Genomic DNA, 22,481 nt, shown 5'->3' on the forward strand with positions numbered 1-22,481 from the left:
GGCAGGCTCACTCTGCCATCCACAGTGGGCACTGCCTGGCGTTCCTGGAGCGCTGGGAGAGGGGAGCGAGTGCTGTGGGGCAAAGGAAACCTCCTCTCCTGCAGCTCCCATCAGCACTCTTGCCAAGGGCTGCAAAGTTATTTTAGCAGGGAGCGCACCAGATGGTGTTGATGCCCTGTCTTCTTGCCGTGCTGGCAGGCAGGATTCCTGGCTAGGCATCTGGTCAGATGCCTGTTTGGATGCTAAAATCCTCTGCTCCAGAAAAATGGCCTTGACAGGGGGAAGAGGTGTTTGTTACTACTTACACTGAATGGTGCATCACCTGGTTTTGTTTTGGAAGCACAGGTAAACGAATAAGTGTATGTTTGTATTTGTATTTGTCATACAGGGATATTGCCAGATCAGTAAAAAAAAAAATATGCTGTGGATCACCGGAAGTCTTTCCTTCTGAACTCATCTTCTTAAACTATTTCCATGACGTAAATTCCAAGGTAAATTTTAGAAGTCATTTGCATTGAGCCATCAGCTTAGGCTTCATTGTTTGCATTTTAGCTAGGAAACTACTGGACCAGAGAAAACAATATTGTTTCTTTAATTAAGCCTTCAGATTTGTTTGAGTCTATCAGATTTTGGCTCTTTCATGAGACACAAACACAAAATCCTTATTACTACTTTCTTCCCTTCCCGCTCAGACTCCCTACATCTCTGAGTGGGCAAGAAGGCATCAAACAGAGCAAGATTTAATTTTAGCTTTCAGTGGCACAAGCTCCACGATGGGTGATGGGGCCAGACTGTCTCCCACCCTGTGGCTCCCAACCCCACGAGGCTGTGCAGTAAAGCAAGCACTGTTGGAATGCTCTGCAACAACACTGTGCTGTCTGTATGGCTAGGTGTTATTTTCAGCAAGTTAATGGAGCTGTGTACCTATCAGAACAGATACCAGAAGTTCATGGAAGTTCATTAACATGAGAAAAGAATAACAAAGACTGAAGAAGAAAGACTTTGAAAAATCATTTTTCCAAATTCGCCACTGATTTTGCAGTTCAGATTTTCAGAGTTTGTCCTCAAGACTTGGGTAGCTCCTTTCCCAAGTTAGTTGTTTGTGGCTGGTTCCCCGTGCTTAGGCCAATGCACATCAAATACTGCAGCATTAAAATCAACAAAGTGACAGGTATGCAGCTCCTGCTCAGACCAGCACTCTCTACTGTGGACAAAAGATAAACGTATCAGCTATTTTGATGTCTTTAAGCACTTGCCTTTATCAAGTCCTAAATTAAGTGGATAAGAAAGCAGAATTGGGCCAGTTCTGTTTTAGAGTTATCAGTAGAACATAGTTATGATTTCATTACAGACAGAATTTTGTTTGATCTTATCTCATTACTACAGGCTTGACTCGCTAATAAACTCTAAAAGCTCTAAAAGAACCCAAGGTATTTCAAGAAGAAAAGAATTATGAAAGCAATTTCAGATAAAAGAGGGCATGAGACATCTTCCTCAAAGTAGCATAAAAACAGTTGTGGGGGAAGTAGGCAAGGTGGAGCGGTCATACCAGATAAAACAAAACAGAACAAGCACCACACTCCTTAAATATAATTAGTTCAGGACTCTAACAAAAAAGCATCACCCCCGTTTTCAGATAGCTTCATGAAAGCACAAGAAGATTTTCACTGTCCACATCACAATTTGCCCAAGGCAGACCTTCAGACCTTCCTCACTTGGTTCCAAATTGTTAAGTAAGAAAAAGCATGAAAGCATATAACACTTCAAAGATATAACCCCCAACAACTCCAGGGCTCAGTCCTAACCCAGCCTGTACAGAAGTCTGAATAAATGATATATACACTTATGTTCATAATGCAGGGTGCCTGCAGATCTCAGCCTGCCTCAAGCACTTAGCATCAGCTGAAGAAGCATAATTCCTTTCTCTGTAAGCTGACACACCTGCAGGTAACTATCTGCTCTGGAATTTATTTCACTGTGCCCTCAGCTAAAGCTATCGAACTGATCCCTTGGATACTCCCTAATGGCACTGAGATTCATGTCAACCCGCTAAGAACACTAAGCAAGCAGCTGAAATCTCACAGCTAAGGAAGGTCTCAGCCCCCTGCAGTCACACCAGCCATCAGTGGCAAGGCAGAGTGGAGCCTTGACAACCACTCTGAAGAACCACAGCCAGAATGCACCATTATTAGCAGCTGCCCCCTTTGAAGGCACAACATTATTGGCTTTGAGATCAGACACAAGGAAGTGCAGATCAATCTGCTTTTTGTACTAACAATTAATGATAAACCGGGATCTGTTCTGAACCCAACCGTTAACTATCAAGAACACAGCACTGGCAGCTATTCATAAAAATATTATAAAGCTATTATAAAATTTTTTTTCTTTAATTCCTGGACACATTGAAGCACCTTCTTCCTCTCTATCTATGGTATCAACTGATTTTCTGACAAAAATCAGGAGATCTTGATGACAAAATTGCAGAATTCTTATGAAAACAAACTATAGAAGTAGGAGCAGTAATAACAGTCATAAGAAGGACAGCAAGAGAATAGCTGGGGCAGAAGAGTTATCTGAGGTTGAAGGAATCAGCTTAATGCTGCAGTTGTCTACTGTTAAAAAAAACCCACACCCAAAAATCCCATGAACAAAATCAAACCCAAAACCCAACAGATTTTTGCAAAGTACTTTGGCTCTGATGACTTGTGAGAAGTCAGGAGTCTAAAGAGAATTTAGGAACCCAAATATTCTGTTCAGTTTGGCCACTAACTCACAGGAGTTCACCAGGTCGTTCACTAGGTCACAGCCTTCTGCTCAACCAGAAACAACCTCTGCTTTTGCCTTTAGAACAGAAAGAAGCTCAGACAAACCCAATCCAGCCTGAGCTGCCCTCAGAAGCAGCAGGAACACCCTTCCTCAAAGCTCAACAACAGCTTCTGCAGGGAGCTGTAAATGGCTCTGTGACACTGAACTGAGGAGGAACATTTGGTACAGCTAATGCTGAGACATGCACTCAGTACACTCTAAAATACACAATACATACTCAGTTTCTCTAGGATCTCCTCATCTGTCATCTTGGATTTTTTTCGCTGCCGGTCTGTGTTTCTGTACAGAGTGTTTGTGTTTGAGTTTTCAGGTTGGGGAGTGGTGGCTTCTTTAGCTGGTGCTGGTGCAGCGGCAGGTTCAATTACAGAGCGTGTGTAGATCTGGGAGAAGAAATTATCTGGTGTCAGAAAGATGGCAGAGATGTCATTTTTCTCATATTTCTCATATCTCTCATATTTCAAATGTAAACCCTTAGGATGATGGTGTCAGCTCTAAAACTGCTTGGTTTTGCTGTCCACTTCTCATACTGCATGGGCAAAAAATGAAAGGTTACAAGTTCATGGCCAGTTTCACATTCAATTTTCACAGATTTTCTGAAAAAGTCCATGGAGAAGGGCAGGTACCTCCAAGAACAGTGTGTCCTACGGATCCTGCCAGGGTATACAAACTGTGTCTCTGGACCTCTCTCTCTGCTGACTTGGAGCCTGCACAGGTACTGTGGACAAAGTGGCTCACTTTTACACCCACAGCATTAAAGGACATGATGCTACCTCTTATCTCATATGAAGAGAAAGTCACAGCCCCTGTCAGAATCCCAGGAAACTGACACCTAAACACGGAAGTTGGAAAACGGTTTTCCAGATGTCAGTGGCCGGGGTGAAACGCTGTGTCATGGCAGGACCTCTGCCCTCAGAGTCCTCAGCCATGAACAACAAGTGCTGTCTGATCAGGAACTTGCAGCTCTGGACTGCACCAAACACAGTGCTAACCAAAGCTGGCGCTTACTGATTTTGTATGTTCAGGCCGTGGTGCGATAACAGGTGGAGGCTCGTTGTCATCTTCTTCCTCTTCTTCATCTTCATCCTCTTCTTCAGACACGGAGGGAGCCAGAGGAGGTTCTGATGCTGTTTTTGTGCTCTGTGGACAGATAGTGGTGTGAGGGACAGTCACCATTCTGCCACTTTGGAGTTTTGATAGTTACATAAAACCTCAGTCTCCCAGGGATGAGAATCCAATCTAGACATGCACATGCTCCTATGGGCCCCAGTTCTAACTTACAGCACAACACAATTTAAAGGTATTTAAAGTCAGGTGAGTTGAACTCCTCCAGTCCCAGCTGCTGCTCAGAGGCAGGGAGTTATACCACATCATCCCAAATTTTGCTGGTAAAACAAAAAAAATGAAAATGTGCCTTGTGAAGTGTTTACCAACTGCTTTCCAGCTGGCTGCAAGAGGCCACTTAAGAGAACCAAAGCAAATTGAAGGCATCATTCTACATATTCACATCTCATTGGCACTCTTTGGTCATCCCTTTGGTCCAGCAGAAATAGCAGGAAGGGAAACCCACAGCAAACAGGGAGACCTGAGCTGCTAACTTTGGAAAGCTGCCGTGCTGACTGTCTCGCTGCTGCCTCTGTCTGCTAGAAGGAAATACCACAGCATCTGCCAAGGTGTCCCTGCAAGGCTTACTGTGCTCTGGTGAACACCACACTTCCTCTGAAAAGTGGGTCTTATTAAAGATAAGGGAAGTGCCATCGATTGGAAATCTGAAGTGTGAATATTCAAAGATAATTTTCATTTCATTATGCACAGTCTGCTGTGTAATCACAAACCTCACACGCAGTTGCTTAAACACTTAGAAATAAAAGCCAAATCCCCAGCCAGTCACTTGCTATTTAATGCACTAACAATAACCCTAATAAATTTGGTCACTATTAATGTGGATGTCATTTCTACATCTCTGGGAATGCTCTTGCAATTCAGCATTAATTAGAGTGGATGGTTATTTAAAACTTTCTTTCAATGGTTCCAGTGAGTTACATATCAATTATAATCTGATTTATATTCAGCTATATATCCAGCTGTACTAAGGAGAAATCATGAAATTTGATAGAAATGGGATTCTAAGTTGTTAAAACTAAATTAAAATGTGCTCATTAGACAGCACTGCATACTGTTGAGAATTATATATTCCATCATGGCTAAAACCAGCGAGCAATCTTCTGTCTGCAAAGTAAGACTTTCACTTGTTTCAAAGCTCTTAAACAGAATGAAAAAATCGCCAAGGAAAGCCCATGGCTTGCTCCATGATCCTTAAACACCAGAGGCATCAAAGGTTACTTTTCCACTCACCGAAGGATGGGCTTCTATGTATCCATGGGCGCTTTTATCTGCAATGAGAAAGGGAAAATGAACCAGATGCTGTTAGGAAGAAAAACTGCCTGTTGTGGGGAATCCCACAGAACAAAGTCAACACCACCCCTCCAGGAGCCACGGTTCTTTTATACAGCAAGGAAGAGAACAGGACAAAATTCTAGATTGTGTCTAATTTTTGCCCTGTTGCGTTTCCCCAAAATCCCCCTTAACCATGGCAGTTCTATTCTGACAACACAGGAACAGCTCCTGTGCTCAGGAACACAAATTGTTCTAAGGTTTGCATTTCGTCACAAAGGAAATCACTGTTTTAGTGCACAGTAAGTGCAAATTTAGTCAAATACTTTAATCAGGGAATTTGGAAAATTCTGGAGGTAAGTGGAGTTTTTAAAAGGACTTCTGAGAAGCTTTCCTAGTCTGCATTTTGGAAGCTGTCTTGGTTGGACCATCAAACTAAGGAAATGACAGCTCCAGTGCCACAGACGATCCTGTGGAGGGAATGGAACCCTTGCAGGTTACATTCCAAAAGCTGTGCAGACCCCACTGGCTACAGACACCTCCTTTTTAGCTGAAGTTGCTGACAGGAGCTCTATCAAACTAGTGGTATCTTAATGGCATTTCTGTTTCAAAATCTTGGTTAGCTCTAAAAAACAGCTACAAAAAAAGGTCACCGTTTCAATGTTTCAATGACATTTGGAGGAGATAAGGAATTCATTTTAGGAGACTTTCCCAAGTTCAGGTTCCTTCTTGACAACTTGAACGTTGAATTTTGCTCTGACTCATTTTGAAGCCTGACCTTCCTTTTTCATAGGGAGATGTCAACTTACCTCCTGACGTAAAGCTCATGTATTTCTGGTTGTTAACTGTTTCTTTGGAATCATAAAATTTGAGAACATCTAGAACAGCCTGTGGGTTCTTCTTCTGCTCCAGTTTTGTTATGTTGGAGGTCTGTAGTAGCCTGGCCCACTGCTCTGGAATGCCCTGTAGTTGTCAAGTGGAAAGAAATTGAGTTTAGAGTATTTAAAATCCGCAGCCTCGCAGATCTTTACCAAGATCCCATGCTCCCTGCAGCACAAATTCACTTGCAGGAATTTTGACTGACACCTCACAATTAAAATTAGATGCAATCATTCTCTTCTCTATCAACATCTAGCTAAAACCAGGACCCAACTTTAAAAAAGAAAAGAAAGTAATGACTGTGACAGGAAAAAAAGTGCATGAAACTCCTCTGGAAATCAATTCTGCTCTTCCATGGAATAATGATTTAAGGCTTAGCTTGTTTGCCTGGTGATTCAGTGCAGACATAACAAGACAATTATTCTCTATTGGTGGACAACACAGTGTCTTTTAGGAGCTTTACACGGGACTTTTCATGCTTAGGAATGCAAACACATTTTGCTGAAATGATCGCTGCTGTCTGATTAGAAGGTGAACCCCACTCTGATACAGTTCATTTCCATCATACCAGGGAACACTGCGGGGTAAAGAATCTGTCTTTCAGCTCTCAAAGTACGACACTGAGGTGTCCCACTGCTGCAAAGGGTGCCTCTAAGTTCTCTACTGCAAACATACAGAAACCAGGGACTCAGAAAACAGGCTGAGAGTGCCAAAGCCTTGGATGAATTCTTGGACATCTCATGGGTGACGGTGGCATTTGAAAATGGATCCAATCGCTGAAAGCCGCAGCTCTACACTGAAATTCTATTTATGAAAGCTTGCTTTAGTTATCCAGGATAATTCCCTAAATTTGACAGCCTGTCATTTCGCCCCTGTACTGCACAGCTGACAGCGACCAGTGAATTGTAGGGCTCACTGAAGAGAAACAACACCTTAGCCTTGGTGCCACCCCGATCTGCTTTCGTACAGCTTCTTCCTCAGAAGTTCTCCACAAAACAATGTGTGACATGGGCCTCCAAAGTTTAGGATTGATGAGAAAAAGTGGGAAAAGCCAAGCAACAAATCTACTGCACACACATCAACCTGCTGCTGCAGTGCTATGACATCTCAAAGAAGCATTTGGGGCCTGTGACGCACCTCTGGGAGCTTCCCTGGGCACATCTGTGAGCCATAGAGATCTGGCTGCAATGGACGTAAATAAAGAAAGAAAAGAAAGTTAAAACAGAATGTGGGACAACTCAGAAGGTGGTAGGAGGAGGAAACCAATGGGCCAAAATGGGCAAACTCCCATCTAAAATGGGAGTTACGAGGCGGATACCAAATAGATCTGGTGGTGGACAGGCTACAGGGAGGCAGGCTTAGGAAAACAGAAAAACCACAACCATTCCAAAGTTTGGAAGCATCATTCCCCCTCCTCTTGCTTTTAAACCAGTTTTTCTCTCCCTCATAAAAATACATTCCTGAGAATTAATGGCAAGTGACTGGAAAAATTACTTGTGATTTCCTGTCCTAATTCAAAAAAAAAAAACCAAACCAAAACTATCTGGCCTTTCGCTGTTTGCCTGGTTTTGAAGCCAGGTTAACACTTTTGAATGGTTCTATACAAGTTTTTTCCAAGCTTGGGGGTTCTGCAGCCGCGAGATCACCATTGGCCAGTGCATGAGTCCCCCAAGTGATGTGGAGAGAGCAGCCAGTCAGATTGTAAAATCCGGGAGGTTGTGTATGGCCACAACTCAAATAATCTTTATGTGTCAGACTGAAAATCTTGTAAAGAAATGCTTGATTAGATTAGGAATGTGCAACTTCTTTGGATCTACAGCCACAACTTTTCCCACTTACTAATGTCATAATCTTGAAGCTTTAAAAGTTTGGTGGGTGACCACGTTTTCTTCTAGATTGGGGATGAGGAAACAGCTTCAAACGTGCATGCCTTACAAAGAACACTCCCCAAAGCCCTGCTAACCACACTCTGTCCTCCATTCAGAAAATGCAACTGTTTCTTCAAATAAAGGAACACAAAGCTCTAGCAGCATGCTCCCACCCAACAGTTTCCAACCAATTTTATTCTCTGCTTCAAAAGCCCTACTTCTTAGCAAATGTGGTTGCTCCAAGCACAGTGAAATGGGAGACATAACATCTGTTCATGATGGACGGCACAGCTTGGTGCTCAAGCCTGAAAGCCAGAACTCGGGAGCCCATGCAACTGTGCATTGGGATGCAACTACCAACAGTCAGGGGATGCAGCTGGGGGTGATGGTTCGGTGTCAGAGAATGGCCCAGGGGGTTGCACATAACCAGGAGAGCAGGCACGACTGGCATGACAGCTGCAGTAATCAGAAAAAAAAAAAAAACAACCCACCCCATGTATTTGCACATCTATCAAAACACTTCCATGGCACTTCCAAACTTTTGAAAGAGACAGACAGAGTGACCACTAGACAGTGGGAATATTTGTAACATGACACGGCTCGTGGAAGTCCCTTCAGCAGGACCTACTTACCACATGACTACCCAGCTGATACACGGGTTCTATCCAGGTTGGGACAAATCAAACAAGCCTAATGTGACGTGGAACATAATGCCTGCATCTGGGATTAGCTGGGACTGACAGCTAGTTCCTAATGATGCAAAAACTCCCTTGCTTTCACTGATATTTGACTGCACTAAGGACTGCAGCATAAGCCCTGTGCTGGCAAGCTGCACAGGGGAAGTCACCTGCCCCTTTGGTTAGTTTTGAATTGGTCAGAGCCCTCTCAGACCGCAGCACTGCACTTCCACACTTCAGGAACAAGTGCTATTGCAGAAATACTGTGCAGTTGCGAAATAGCAGCCATCTGATTCTCCACTGTTTGGAAAGGGGAAAAGGTATTAAAAAGGAACTGTGTTACAGCAACAAAGCTGGATATATTTAGCCACGTAGAACTGCTGTGCTCTATAAAAGGCCAGGACCTGTGTTGGTGGCATCTGACACAAATTAAAAAAATCAAGAAGCCAGAAGCTCTGATGCTATCATCGTGTTTTGACACACGGGATGCTAACAACAACATTCAAAATGATCCAAACCCTGAAATACTGATAGAGAGTGTTTGTGCTTAGAACCTAAGTGTGTTAAGCTTGACATCCCTCCTTTTTGTTCCAGCTGGCAGCGACATGAACCAACTGGGACCCTCACCATGAGTCAGATTATGGGAAACCCAACTGTGACCTGTCGTGTTTGCACAGAGCCAGAAGGAAAAGGCCTGAAGCACAGGGTAGAAATAAAGTGAGAAGGTTGGAAGGAAGAACAGATATAGAGTAAGAACAGCTGAACATTTAGTGGGGAGAGAAGGGAAGGTGGAAAGGCAAAGATGGACAGGAAGAAGTGATGCAAACACAAAAGGGAGAAAATAAAAGCAGAAAGTAACATAACATATGATACAAAGGTAAGGAGAATGGCACAGGAGATTAACCTGAACAACAAAGTGGCTACAGGGAGGGAAAGAGAGGAAAAAAAGGGAAAAGCCAGGATAGCATGGAAAACACAGTTTTAAAAGCTTTATGCTAAGGTTCTGATCAAAAATGGCCACATCTGGGCTTTTTAAATGAGCATTTAGTCAAGCCCTAGGGTTTGGCACAGAATAAATTTTGAAGTAAGATTTTATATATGACATCTATTTTAAAAAGGCTAATTAACTAGTTCACTTATTTTAAATGTAGTTGTATTTTCTAATTACTAAGGATAATTCAATTTCACTACTCCTTTGAAGACATGCTGTCATTAAATGCCTTTTTCTCTTCTACTGTTATTACTACTGCTGCTGGTCCTACTGTAGGATACAGAAAGTTCCCAGCTTTCTGAAATGTCTTCGTGAAAAAAAAGCAGCAATCAAAGGAAAAAAATAATTTAAAAATCACATTTAGGGTTCAAATTCTGAAAATTTGCCATCCTTTGTCCAGGCAAATGATTTGTCCCATCCTGTTTGGTGTATGCAGCCAGTCAGCACTACCACACTTCATTCACAGTTTGACACAGGGTGATTACACAGTCTGACCACTCAGCTCACAGGGCACTACAGGTGGCACAGAGAGTTGCTGATGCTCCCTCTCACCTCCACAGCTCAACCAAATGTCAGCTCACTGCCATCTCAGCTTTAAGGATTAATGAGTTCTGCACCTAACTAGTAGATAAGCCCCCTGCACACTTCAGGGAGCTCCTGTCAGGCTCATTCTTCCCAACACTTCATGCACTTTGTCGAGATACAAGCAGCAAAAGCTGACAGCTATTTCATTAATACACAAAGGCTACCAACGTGTCTGATCATCTCACGTGTCAACGTATTTTGAAGAAATTAAATTACAGTGAACGGACTTCCATAATGCTGCTGCTTTCTGGGTACCTCCAAGGGCTGCCTGCAGAGCACGTGGACTTCGCACTTTGAGGCTGGGTGTCTACCATGCACATGCGTGGGGGCTTTTTAAGCTTTTCCAAAGACACTGAAAAACCAACCCTTGTAGCAGCTTGGGGGACTGATAAAAGCATACACCTACGTCCTTCCTAGTTTTCATTTTCCACAGACACTCTGCTGACAATCCTTGGAGGAAAAAAAAAAAATAAAAAAGCAGCCTGAATCACAAGTTAAACACTCCAAATCCTAAGCCCAACAAAGAAAAGTCTCTTTCTTCACAGCCTGGGTGCTGTCATCTGATGTTTCTGGCAATAGGAGGTTATTTTACCAGCAATAAACCAGTAGCTCTGGTAAGTACAAAATACAGCAGTAACTTACTGTGAATTCTCCAGTGACGGCATCAAATCCCACATGAATGGTATGTTCAAAGTCTGAAGGAAGAGAGATCTCAGGACGTTCTTTCTCTTTCTTCTTGTTGGCTAGAGGCAAAACGTTAACAAGCACTTATTTTCTGTACAGCTTTTCATTTGAAACTTCTCACAATCAGCGTGCTCAAAACAGTATTTTAAAAGTGGAAAACAAATCAATTAACATCCATCTACCTTGACAAACAGATCCAAGCTAATACAACACCAGCCCGTCAACTCCTGTTGGGGAAGGTCTGGAAGGTGTTATTTCATTTTGGTTTTCTTTCAGCCCGTGGAACAGTTGCCAAAGCAAGCTGCTCATGAAGTAGCCTTCTTAGGCAACCACTAACCAGTAGGATTTGTATTATCAGCTCTTCTTTTCACTGAGTTTTCATATCTAGCAACTAACTCCTCTTTGTTAACTTCACTCTGTGGGTTTCTGTGGAAGTAAATCCCACAGCAATCACGTGTGCGTGGATCTTTTTTTCTCCGACGTGGTTTGAACCCGTTTCAAAACCAGCCAAATTAGAGAGGAGAGGTTTTTAAGACAACCAGGTTCCTAGAGGTTCTGTGAAAACTGGCAGCTCAGGAGGTGACTCCTCTGCCAAGTAAAAGGCTGAAGCAGCAGCTCTTCATTAGAAAACACAGAATCTGCACAGCAACAGGATCCCACAAATGCTGCTGGAAAAGCTTCATTTGAGCTCTCAATTAACTAAGACATATAATCATGAAATGAAGGCTTTATGAGTCTCCAGAAATTCGTTGTTTTTATATCATTCCACCAGTACTCCCAGAGTGTGGAGTGTCTTACTGAAGCAGACAGGCCTGGAAGTCAAGTCAGCTTGCATATGCTTCTCATCTCTCTCGCCCTCCACCACCTCTTGAAAGTAACGTGGCCACCCATCTCCTGCGCTTCTGACAGCTGACAAGTGTCACTTCAGCCCAGTTTTACTGACCCTGATAAAGAATGAGTGGAATAAAGGCTGAGAGAAGCTGCCTTCACCTTCCTTCAGTGTTTTAGTATTATATCTGCCAACTCTGTAAGTTCACCCAGGGGTCTCATCCAAAGGCTGAACTCACTGTCTATCAGCAACCCCCCCAGCCCGGGTCTGTCTTTGCTCACAGGCAGTAACCCCACAAGGACTGTCTTTGCACATCTTTCTTATTCTGCCTTACGGCCTCCTTTAGGTGGAAGATGCTCTGCTCTTCATCCAGAGTACTTTGAACGTTTCTAGTACTTTCTCTGCATTGCTGCATTTATCCTCCTTAAATAATTGTCACCTTTTCTCTGTGCTGCGCACCCCTACCCACTGCTCATTGATGAAATATTTTCATTTATCATTCAGTAGAGATGGCAGCAATATCTCAAACACAAATCCAAAGGCTTTTCCCCTTCTTTTATTGCTAAGATGATGTTTAATTTTCAGGGCAGATGTTGCCAGTTAGATATCATCTCTATGCAGATAACAAAACTGGCTTCTACTACCTCATCATTTGCAAGCAAATGCAGTGAAAATTAGATTTAAAGAATTATCAACTTCAGTTCACAGCAACAGTCAAATCTAGCAGCAAAATAAGGGATTACAGAAAACATTCCATCTGAAGCAGCACTTGTCCATTCCAGGACTCTCCTGCTGGAGGACAAGTGTTCCAGCTCATTCCCCAAGATATGGCTCATCTACTTCGTGGACCTCTGCCTACCAGACTGTGATGCAACACCTACGGTCCAAATGCTGATAAACTATAAATGAAATACAGAATTAAGCGTCTCTTTACAACACCCTCACCTCTGCCCAGTCTAAAAACTCTGACGCTTTTGTCTGGGCCCTGCAAACCAAATCACTGCTATTTCATACACACTGGCAAAATGATACAAAAAGGCATGACTTCTTGGAAGCACTGACTGAGTGGATTCAAGGGGTTTGTACTGGACATGCTATTTGATTTCCTTGCAAATGCCTCTCACAATACCCTCCTGCTGCACAGCACTTAGCCAGGAAGGCCTCCACGCCACCTCAGCACCTATTACAGATGAAAATAGAACAAGGAAAGACTGTTCTGTCTCCCACGGTCTGCATCACCATCATCATCCCCATTATGTTAAAAGAGCAGTTGTTTGGGAGAAAAATGTGACTCAGCTAAGTGGCAGCTTTTCTCCAGAGACAGAGGAAGGGTTCGATGGTTACGCCCTCCTGTTCACTCACCTCCTCTTCAGCTCATTCTCTTCTTTCTTCCACCCCTCATCCTTCCATTCTCACTCCTGCCATCCTCTCATTCTCCTTCCTGTTCTGCTCCTCCTGTCTCACCCCAGCAGCCTTGGCATTTTCTTTCTCCTCCATTAATCTTTACCCTGCTGGGTTTTCCTCCTTCTCTCTTTTCTTGTTTTTCTGTACAGGAGGCAACCAGATGCCTAAAGGCCACACTCTGCACCCACCTGCAACCAAGTCTAAAGCAGCTTCAGTGGAAGTGATACCATTCAACCAGTTAAGATAAATGGACCTCTGCGGATGAAAGAGGTACCTGAGCTGTGGTGGGCCAGCTTCCCTCTGATTTTTTTAGGCCTTCATGGAGCCACCAGTGCACACACAGTGTTCATTTATTTCACAGCAATTACAGATGGTTTAATGAAAGAAGAAAAAGGCTGTATCAAACAAGTGGTACAATACAAGTCATTACTTTCTGCTCTCAATTCTGCTGAGGTAACACCTCTGCTGACAGGAAGCACTAATGCTGTGAACTCCATTGTGGCTCCCACCACCAGCATTAGCTCTGAGGGAACAGGTTCAGCTCCTTGTTCCACAAGGCTTGCCTGAGTGGCACTGGAAACTCATTTCAATTGTCTGCCTTGGCTTCCTGCCCTCAGGAAATGGGATACCTTACCCCAGAGACAGGAGAGAGAGGAGCGTGAGTGAGGTGAGGTTCTCTGGGAAGGAGCAGGACACTACTGTCTACACAGGTTATTTCAGCCGTAGATGCACAGAAGGTCCCACAGAGCCATCAGTGGCTTGCCAAAATAAGTGTTCAAACCCTAACTGAAAATGCTGCAGTCCAGCAGGGGAGTGACTGCAAAGATTCCTGGTGTCCAGGCACAGCAGTCCTGGCACACAACCACCTTGGAGGGAACACACCGTACCTCATCCATCCTCGCTTCCCTCCTGGCTGGTGAGCAAAGGAAAGACAACAAAGTCCCTGCAGGTTCAGGCAGAAACACCCTGCCACGGTGTCTCCTTTCTTCATGTTCTGTTTACTTCTACCAGTGGTGAACTATTAATATAACACTGTGATGCTGCAAAGCACTGCCCTAGATGAGAGCAGCCGTATCAGTCACCTTCTGTTTTGTAAGCAGGGCTCTCAAAAACGTGTCACAGAGTCTGTGAAGCACGCACAGACCAGCTGATACCGTGACCCACAAACCAACCCTGCAATGAAACCACCTCAAGGGGCTTGGCCAGTCAAGCTAAACTTCCTCCATTTATTATTTCACCCAACAAAATTAAGCTATAAATCTTACCTTACTTTTCCTACAGTCACATTTAAAATCACGACACTTGTATGTTTCCTCAGACTGCTCTGACTGGTAGTTAATTACATTTTTAATGTCAGTGATCATTTCCAGAAGGGATTTTTTCTGGATCTCCCCTTCTCTGCATGCATTTCACACAGCACCTCCTATTTAAGAAATGCTCCCTCAGAGAGGGATAATACCATTCTGCTAGCACTCAGGGGAGGAAGTGACCCAAGTCTTTCCAGGAATTAAAAAAGCCGGGAGAGGTTTTCATTTTGACCTTTAAAAAGAATCAATGGAAAATTAATTTTGTTCTCAGAAGGGGACATTTGGGGGAGCACATTGCAGAGTGAACCGCCCAGGTCTGCCTGAGGCTGAGGGCAGGAATGGGGCTGACACTGTGCCTTTTACTGCCTGTGAGGAGTTCTGAATGCCAGGCTACCTCCAGCTGCTCCGCACAACCTGTGGGAAAGACTCACGAATGTGGCAGCCGAGCAGCACACGTGAGCTGGAGCTCCATGGGAACGACCACAGCTCCAGAGTTCTGAGCTCTCCTTGAAGGGACAGAGATGCCCACTGAAGGCAGCAATTCCTTTTGAAATCCATCTGGATTTCGTGCTGCTGACCACAACCTCTGAGCTCAGCATTTCAGGCAGTTTTCAGTCCCCCTCACCGTACACTTATCTACACATTTTGTCTGTGAGGGTGCTGTGGGAGGCTCTCCTGAACACCTTACTAAAGCAGAAGTAACAACCACTGCTCTGCCTTCACCACCAAGCCTGTCACCTCAAGGTAAAAGGCTGTCAGTATAGCTCAACATGAATTCTCCTTTGTAAATCTCCGCTGACTATTCCCGATTGCATTCTTATCCTTCATTTGTGTGGAAATGGTTTCCAGGAGGATTTGCTCTACTACTTTCCCAAGGACCAAGGTGAGGCTGACTGGCCTGCAGTTCCCCAGATCCTCCTTCCTAAAGGCAGACGTGATATTTGCTTTGTTTCTGTCATCAAGAACATCCCCCAGTCACCCCAACCTTTCAAAGACAGGAAGAGTGGCCTTGCAGCAACATCAGACAGCTCCTTCAACATTTGTGGGTGCAGCTCATCAGTTCCCATGGCATTGGAAAAAAAGAAGATCCCTTCTCTTAATTCTGTCAATACACTACTCAAAGAAAGCACCTCCTTTCTGCAAATGCATTTCAAAGAATGCAACTGAAATGCTGTTTGTTGTACGCTTAAAAGACTCCCTTGCTGTAATCACATCTAGCACATTTTAAACCAAGCTGTTCTGTGTCCACTCTCACTCTAAAAGCAACAAGAAAGAAGAGCCTTGCTCCTCTTCCTGGAATGTAAGTCCTCTAAAAAAAACCCTCAAAGTGTCAGGCACACTGCCCTCTCACTTCTGTGAATGTATTTCCAAAAGTACACAAACCTCATCTGCTTTTACTGCTAATGCAAAGCCAAATTCAAAGGAAAGGATTCCCCAGCTTAACTATAAAGTTATTTTTAAAAGGCAAGTTGCACAATGTGGGCACACTTCAGTGGCTTTTCGGAGACAAGAAAATAACTGACTGAACACCTCCTCCTCTCCTGAAACGTGTCTCTAGAGTAACTGGAACAGAAGGCTTTGGTACCAGGGTCTGCAACTGAAACAGAAAAACAGCGGCAGAAAGTAAACACGGCAACCAACAACCACCAGAAAGCACAGCCACGGAGCCACCCATCCGCACTGCTGATACTTTACTTTTATCCCCTCCTCCTGGGAAGATGGAGCGCAGCCTGGCTTTCTTGTTCTTCTCCTCAGGGGCCATGGGAAGCGGTTTGGAGCTGTGGTTCAGTGCTGAAGAGTCGCGGTTGTTGCTGTTCATTCTCAACGGTGGGGCTGGAGGTTTCTCTTCAATATCCAGACTATCGGACATCTTCAGCAGCCCTCACAGCCTCCTGCAAGGCACAACACACAACATGCCTGTGAAGGGAGGACGCCAAGACTGGTGGCCTGGGGAGGAGAGAGGGTGAGAAAAGCCTTCTGGTGGAGTAAGAAAACCTCTGTGTTAGAGGTTTGGTCTGAATAAAGTTACAGCTGGTAACTGTAAATAAATTCAGTGGTCAATTCCTAAAAAACACTGTATTATCCCTGTAAAAGGCTTTTTAAGTATTTGCTTTTAACTTTTTCCCTGTAGTTGTTTACAAATTTTCTTCTAAAACGGATTTCCGAAGTCAAATTTAAATGTTTTACTGAAACTACTTGGTGTTGTAGTCAACCATTTTTATGAGGCAAGAAACAAGCTGCATATTGAGGGGATATGGGTAACAAGCATTAAGAACTCTGTTCCCTCCCTGCTATGTCTGGAGAGCTTAGGGCTTCCAAAGGAATTATCTTCTCCAAGGAAACTCATCCAGAAGTACGAATTAAAAAAAACTTTCTTGCACATAAAACTGAGTATGTGCTTACCTTAAAATCAATCAAAACCTAAGTTGGAAAATGTTCATATCCTGAAAACAACCCAAGTCTCATTCTGTCCTGCTACCACACGGCTTTGTTCCCACAGGAGGTGCTCACCTCCACCCGTACACTGAACCACAGGCAGCCACCCACCAGGCTTTGCTCCCTGGAGCTTTGCCTTCAGGCACAGGAGTGTCGAAAAGATTACACACTCCCAACTGATGAAGTCATGAACTGGAGGCAGCTGTCAGAGAGGACCACACCACCTGGGAAAGCACAAGAGATCCTTCACAGAAAACCACGGTCCCCAGCATGTACCCGGTCCCCATGAGAGGGCTCTACCCACACAGCCCAAGTGTCCAGGTAAAGAGCTGCTCTGGCAATGGAGGGACACAGCTCATCCTCCTATGGAAGCACAGATGGAGGCAGTGATGTGCTTTATATCACCCAGGACAGCTATAACCGTGCCCAGGCTAGGGCTTCTGCCAATCTGGTTTTCATGTACAGACTAGCCTATTTACCTAGAGAACTAAGTGCTTTTGTAGATGTAGGTCAAACAGTTAATATTACTAATCTTTGTGATTTCCATCCTGAAATGCAGAAGGTTTTCTAGTAAGGAAGGGGGGTGGGTAATAGTCAGTGATGAAAACTATTGTAGGGTAACAGGGAGAACCACTGGTGCTGTGTGTGTTATCCTGGGGAAGGGACAGCCCATGATGCCCAGGTACTTCTGCACAGAGACGGGTGATGGAATTCTCAGCCTCTGAAGCCCAGCAGAGACACCTGGACACGTCCGCCTGTCTCTCCAGCAATTCTCGCAGACCAGGAGCTCATGCAAGAGAGGCTTTTATTTGCTCTTTAACCCACCTACAAACAGTTTTCCAGTGCCCAAATCAGGCTCCACTCCCGAGACCATCGGCGCGAGGAGGACCAGAAGCTCCCACAGGAGCACCAGGGCACGTTTTCGGCCCGTTATCAAAAGCAGGGCGGTTATTCTGTGAAGTCCATTATGGGGGCACAGTCTCAGCTGTCCCTCAGAATGGGACAACTGTATCTGCCACTGCATCTATTTGTAAACAATGCCAGTTTGCTGAAATAGGTCCTCCCATGGGATTTCGTTCCACAAAGAATACTATTAACGGTTTCTGGCCCAATTTGCCTATGATGTAATTATTTCCAAGATTTTGAAAGGAACACTATATTTTGTTCAGAGCTGTTTCAGGCTCAGTTTCAAGAACTGTACAAAGCTCTTTTATTCATTTCTAAAACAGAAAAAAAAAAAGAGGGGGGAAGATAGCTTAAAAGGTTTAACGGTTGATATTAACTTTCTAAAGCTGGTCTAAATGAAGACTAAAGCAAACCACAAGATAATACACACCAAGAGAATTACAATTTATGGTTTTCCTGATCAGAGCCCATCTGCTCTTCCATTCATTCTAATTTTGAGAATTTCCATGTACCACTGTGTCACGACAAAACAATATTCACTATCACATAAGACTTCAGATTTTAAATATTTTGTACTTATTTGCTCCAACCCCAACTTAGAGAAAATCTGTAAAGAATGAAGGGCCAACAAGACATATCCAGCTGAGAAAACTCTCAAGTTTACATTGCACAGAAATGTCAACAGCAGACAGTCCAAGCCAGACTCTATCCTGGGGGCAGGTTCTCTCATCCTAATAACAAGTCCCTGCTAGTCTAGTCCTGCATAGGGCAATTCCATCAAAACCCACCTTCTGTCTATTGGAAATTATTACAGCATATCTATATATTCAGTTAGACAATTTCTGGTGTTCTTTCTCACTTTTCTTTAGCCTTTTGTTGTTGTTGTTTGGGTTTGGGGTTTTTTTTTGAGGGGGGGAGGTGGTTGGATTGGGTTTTTTTAATAATCAATTTAATAATTTAATACCAATTCCTGCCTCCCAGAAATAATCTCTGCTACCTCATCCTTTCACACTTCATCTCCTGTTCACAGAGACACAAGTCTCTCCCTCAAAACACACCTTGGTTTCATGAGTTTTTCCTACACCTCCTGGCAGGCTCGCAGGCAGCCCTGCTCTCTGTAACACTGGCTCAGCTCAACGTGCAAGGTTTGCATTCTGCCCTGGAGAGATATGGTCACAAAACTTCCATTTTTTAGGTGCAAGATGAAACATTGCCAAGTCTCTGAATCCTTGTTGATCCAAGTTTTCTATGCAGTACTTCAAGAAGCACATAATCCTCCCAAGACCTTCTCCCAAGAAGCTACTGAAAGCAAACCCCTCAACAAGACAAAAACAGCCTCCCCTTCCCTCCTGTGTCAGAACCACAGATTCTACAACAATGCTGAAGTGACACAGCCCATGCCCCAAACCCACAGGACTTTGATTGAAGGGTATGAAGCAGTTCCAAGGACTCTGAGCAAATGTTCCCCAGCCCTTGTAAGCTCGGGGAGCCAGCACAGCAGTGGTTTACACTCCCGTCACAGTTTTCAGACTTTTCCTGCAGCCCTGAGTGCTAGAAAGTAAATTTTTAAAAGCAGAAGTGAGATTGCAGAATAATTCTGCAGTGGAGATAAGATCCTGGCAAATCCTGCACGCAGAGCTGTGGAACACTTGCCTGGGTTGTGAGCACTGCAACAACAGAGCTGCCAGACAGAGCACCCAGCAGGGCTGTGACAGCCACCCAGGCTGCCAACAGGGACAGCTTTTGGAAGAGGCCAGCCTGTGCTCACCAAGAGGATGGAGTGCACAGTCAACAGGATCTTCCTCATCTCAACCCTCAAGGGCCCCATGACTGCAACCAAGGTAGTGCTGGTAACCCTTTTAAAAGGAACTTGAAAGACATGCTGGTAACCCTTTTAAAAGGAATTTGAAAGACAATCACATTTGTGCAACAAAGAGGACAGGTGACCAACAACTACCTACTTCCAGAGAAAACTCTTCTCAATGCCTGTTGGCTTTAAGGAAGCTTTTAAAGAGAGAGACTGCACCAAAATACAAGAGTGTATTTGAGTGTACTAGCTAGAGCTTCCAGCCAAGTGGCAAAACCTAAAATTAAATTCTCAGCCAGGTCAGTTGCTTCTGCACAACTATCACAGGGTTACAGAAGATGATCCAACATCCCTCCCCTTCCCCCATACCTCTTCCAACCATCAGTTTTGTTAAGTGTGAAGATAAACACTGACTTAAAATGTATGGCATTCAGCTTCTCTGTGACTCAATTCCCCCTTTGCAAAAGCCTGTCTTATAATACTTTTGCATCTAATTCCTGCCAAGCCAGGGAGGAGAGGAAGGAGGATATTTGAAGCACCCAAATGTCTTCAAAACAGCACACACACACACACACACAAAATTTGTTCAATTCAGTTCAAGTTCAGTGCAGAATCTCACGCTGGGCCTTGATCTCAGTAAGCTCTTCACCCCTGTGTATCTGGGAAACAGTGTGGATAGACCTTGAATAGCTTTCTTAAGTTAGCCCCCTTATTTCAAAGTCTGCAGCATTCAGACATGACTGGTTCCAATCAGAACTCACAAACAGTATCCTGTTTGCAGAGACACTGGTGCTCATTTTCAAAGCCTCGGAGATACTATTGCAGCTTGTGATGCAGCAAAAGTGTATCCAAGATCCCTTGGCTGGAAGGAACCATGCCAATTTTCAGGCAGTAGCTTTGCAAATGTAACTTGAAGATACAAGACTCACTCTTTGTTTATAAATATACTTCCTGAAAAAAGATATTTATTACTTAGTGGTATGGGCCAAATTTTTGCTCCCAGTGACACTCATCCATTTCCAAAAATCAATGGTGATGTAACTGAGAAGGATTCTCTCTAGATATTGAGTAATGAGACACTCTGTTTGTTAAGGTATTTATGGAGTACTTTCCTGCCCAGTTCAGACCTGTATGTGCTTTTCCACATCTGCACATTTACTTGCAGTTTTCCTACAGTTCCTCCAAAGAGCAGCCGGTGAGTTGCACAGAACAGATGCAATCACAGCTTCGCAGCTTTCATGCAAGATGCTTTACTCTGCAAAACCTGGTTAAGTTAAAATATCATAGTGAGGCCTTTTTGATAAAAAAGGGACATCAGCTGAAGCAGAGACAACTCTGCCTGGGTACTCAGGGTCCGTAACACCCCAGGGCAGTCTGTGCCCAGCTCCTTCCACCCTGTGAGTGTCTGCAGATCAGGGGTGGGTGTGTGGGGCTGGCTCTGCAGGCAGGGCAGACCCAACCAGGGCACCCTGGGGAGTAAAGACATCTTCTTCTGGGACCTCCCCCACATGCACGTGTTACAAGCAACTACTGCACCCCTTCTTTATACAATCCTGAAAAAAGGAGGCATTCACACAAACTACAGGAGGAATTACAACCCCAGAAACAACAAGAACGCTTCCCTTTCATACAACTGTCTCAAAGCACAATACAAACATTTGCCAATTAAACTTCCCCATTCCCCTCACAGGCAGGTAAACATGCTCTGAGCTGAACAAATTATTCAAACTGAGTAATTTCTTTGATGAATGTACTCTCTGTTCCTGTTTGCAAACACCCTGTAAGCAGCTTATGATTTCCGCCAATATATTCATTTATTCAGAAGTTATCCTCTGTACTTGCTACAAGTGACTTTTGGCCTCTAAACTAGCTGTTCATAAGAAGCTCTCTGTGTGGAGGGGATATTTTGAATTCATGTTGGATCCAAGTAAAACTACCTGGGTCACAAGTACTTGGAATGAAACATCCATTTGAGATGGGATAAACAAGCTCCTGTTAGGAATTGTGGCATTAAGAGTTTCACATAGTGACTTACTAATTCTGGTTCAAAATTCCCTCTCGACAGTGCACTTGCAGCAACAGTGCCAAAAAACAAATACAGAAGGGATGTTTGCACAGGAGCTGTGAATTTAATGGTTTTGACTAAATATTTGTTCAAATTTAAATTATTACGTCCTTTGTCCGGACCTCAAGTCACCCAGTTAAATTGCTAAGAGCTGGGAATGAACCAAAACAGTGGAGCTTGTCACCACTGATGGAAATAACCTGCAAATATATTTCCCCCCCTTGCTTAATTTCCATTTGACAGCATTTTTCAGCTCACAGCCTTTGAGGATCCATCTCCCCTCTTCGCAAGCGTAGCCTACCTATTTAACTGCACTTCTTTCCACAGCTCTTCAACTCCTTCTCTGCAAACTGCCAGTGCAACCACAGGCAACACACTTCACAAAACGCATCTGACTTTCATCTCCCAACACCCTTCAGCCCACCCGCTTTGCACGTCTCTTCCCACACGGTCAAACCCGCTGCTGCTCTGCAGGCTCCCCGTGCCCTGGGCCTGCTCCCACTACAAAAGTTGCACAGCTCCTCACACAGGCTCACTTTTCCAAGTGCAACAAGTATTGGGACTTGCCCAGCTTTTAACAGAGCACCTCTCCCTTTCCCAGCTCCATACAAAACCGTGGCTGTTCAGGCTGTGGTCCCAAAAAGCAAAATATGGAATTATTTTTGCACGGTAAAGCCAGTGGTGTTTGAAGTTTGGTGTATATTTAAGGGTTGTGCTTAAGCAGTGCTTAATGTACCAGATAACGTGAGCGAGGATGCTGGGGCTTCAGCTGTGGGACACTGTGAAAGAAAGACTGGAGAATCCTTCTCCACTCTGCTGGGATGGG

The 22,481-nt window shown here is 44.1% G+C and overlaps 1 protein-coding gene across 4 annotated transcripts in view; it reads right to left on the bottom strand.

Moving 5' to 3' along the window:
- PAK3 (p21 (RAC1) activated kinase 3) overlaps positions 1 to 22,481 on the bottom strand; it is a 112,577-nt gene that overhangs the window by 10,336 nt on the left and 79,760 nt on the right. For 3 of the 4 annotated variants that reach the window (XM_027888381.1, XM_027888379.1, XM_027888382.1), the window contains exons 2-7: positions 16,137 to 16,333; positions 10,860 to 10,960; positions 6,027 to 6,180; positions 5,179 to 5,216; positions 3,832 to 3,963; positions 3,044 to 3,206 (exon numbers count right to left, since the gene is read on the bottom strand). In XM_027888381.1, coding sequence (XP_027744182.1) covers positions 3,044 to 3,206; positions 3,832 to 3,963; positions 5,179 to 5,216; positions 6,027 to 6,180; positions 10,860 to 10,960; positions 16,137 to 16,311 — 763 coding nt within the window. In that variant the 5' untranslated portion in view covers positions 16,312 to 16,333. Of the gene's footprint in view, positions 1 to 3,043; positions 3,207 to 3,831; positions 3,964 to 5,178; positions 5,217 to 6,026; positions 6,181 to 10,859; positions 10,961 to 16,136; positions 16,334 to 16,844; positions 17,052 to 22,481 lie in introns of those variants that run through there. The other variant, XM_027888380.1, reaches the window with a different exon arrangement.

The sequence above is a fragment of the Empidonax traillii genome, unplaced genomic scaffold (genome assembly GCF_003031625.1).
Source record: "Empidonax traillii isolate 1590-97213 ecotype Southwest subspecies unplaced genomic scaffold, ASM303162v1 scaffold237:size1322474, whole genome shotgun sequence".
NCBI lineage: Eukaryota > Metazoa > Chordata > Aves > Passeriformes > Tyrannidae > Empidonax > Empidonax traillii.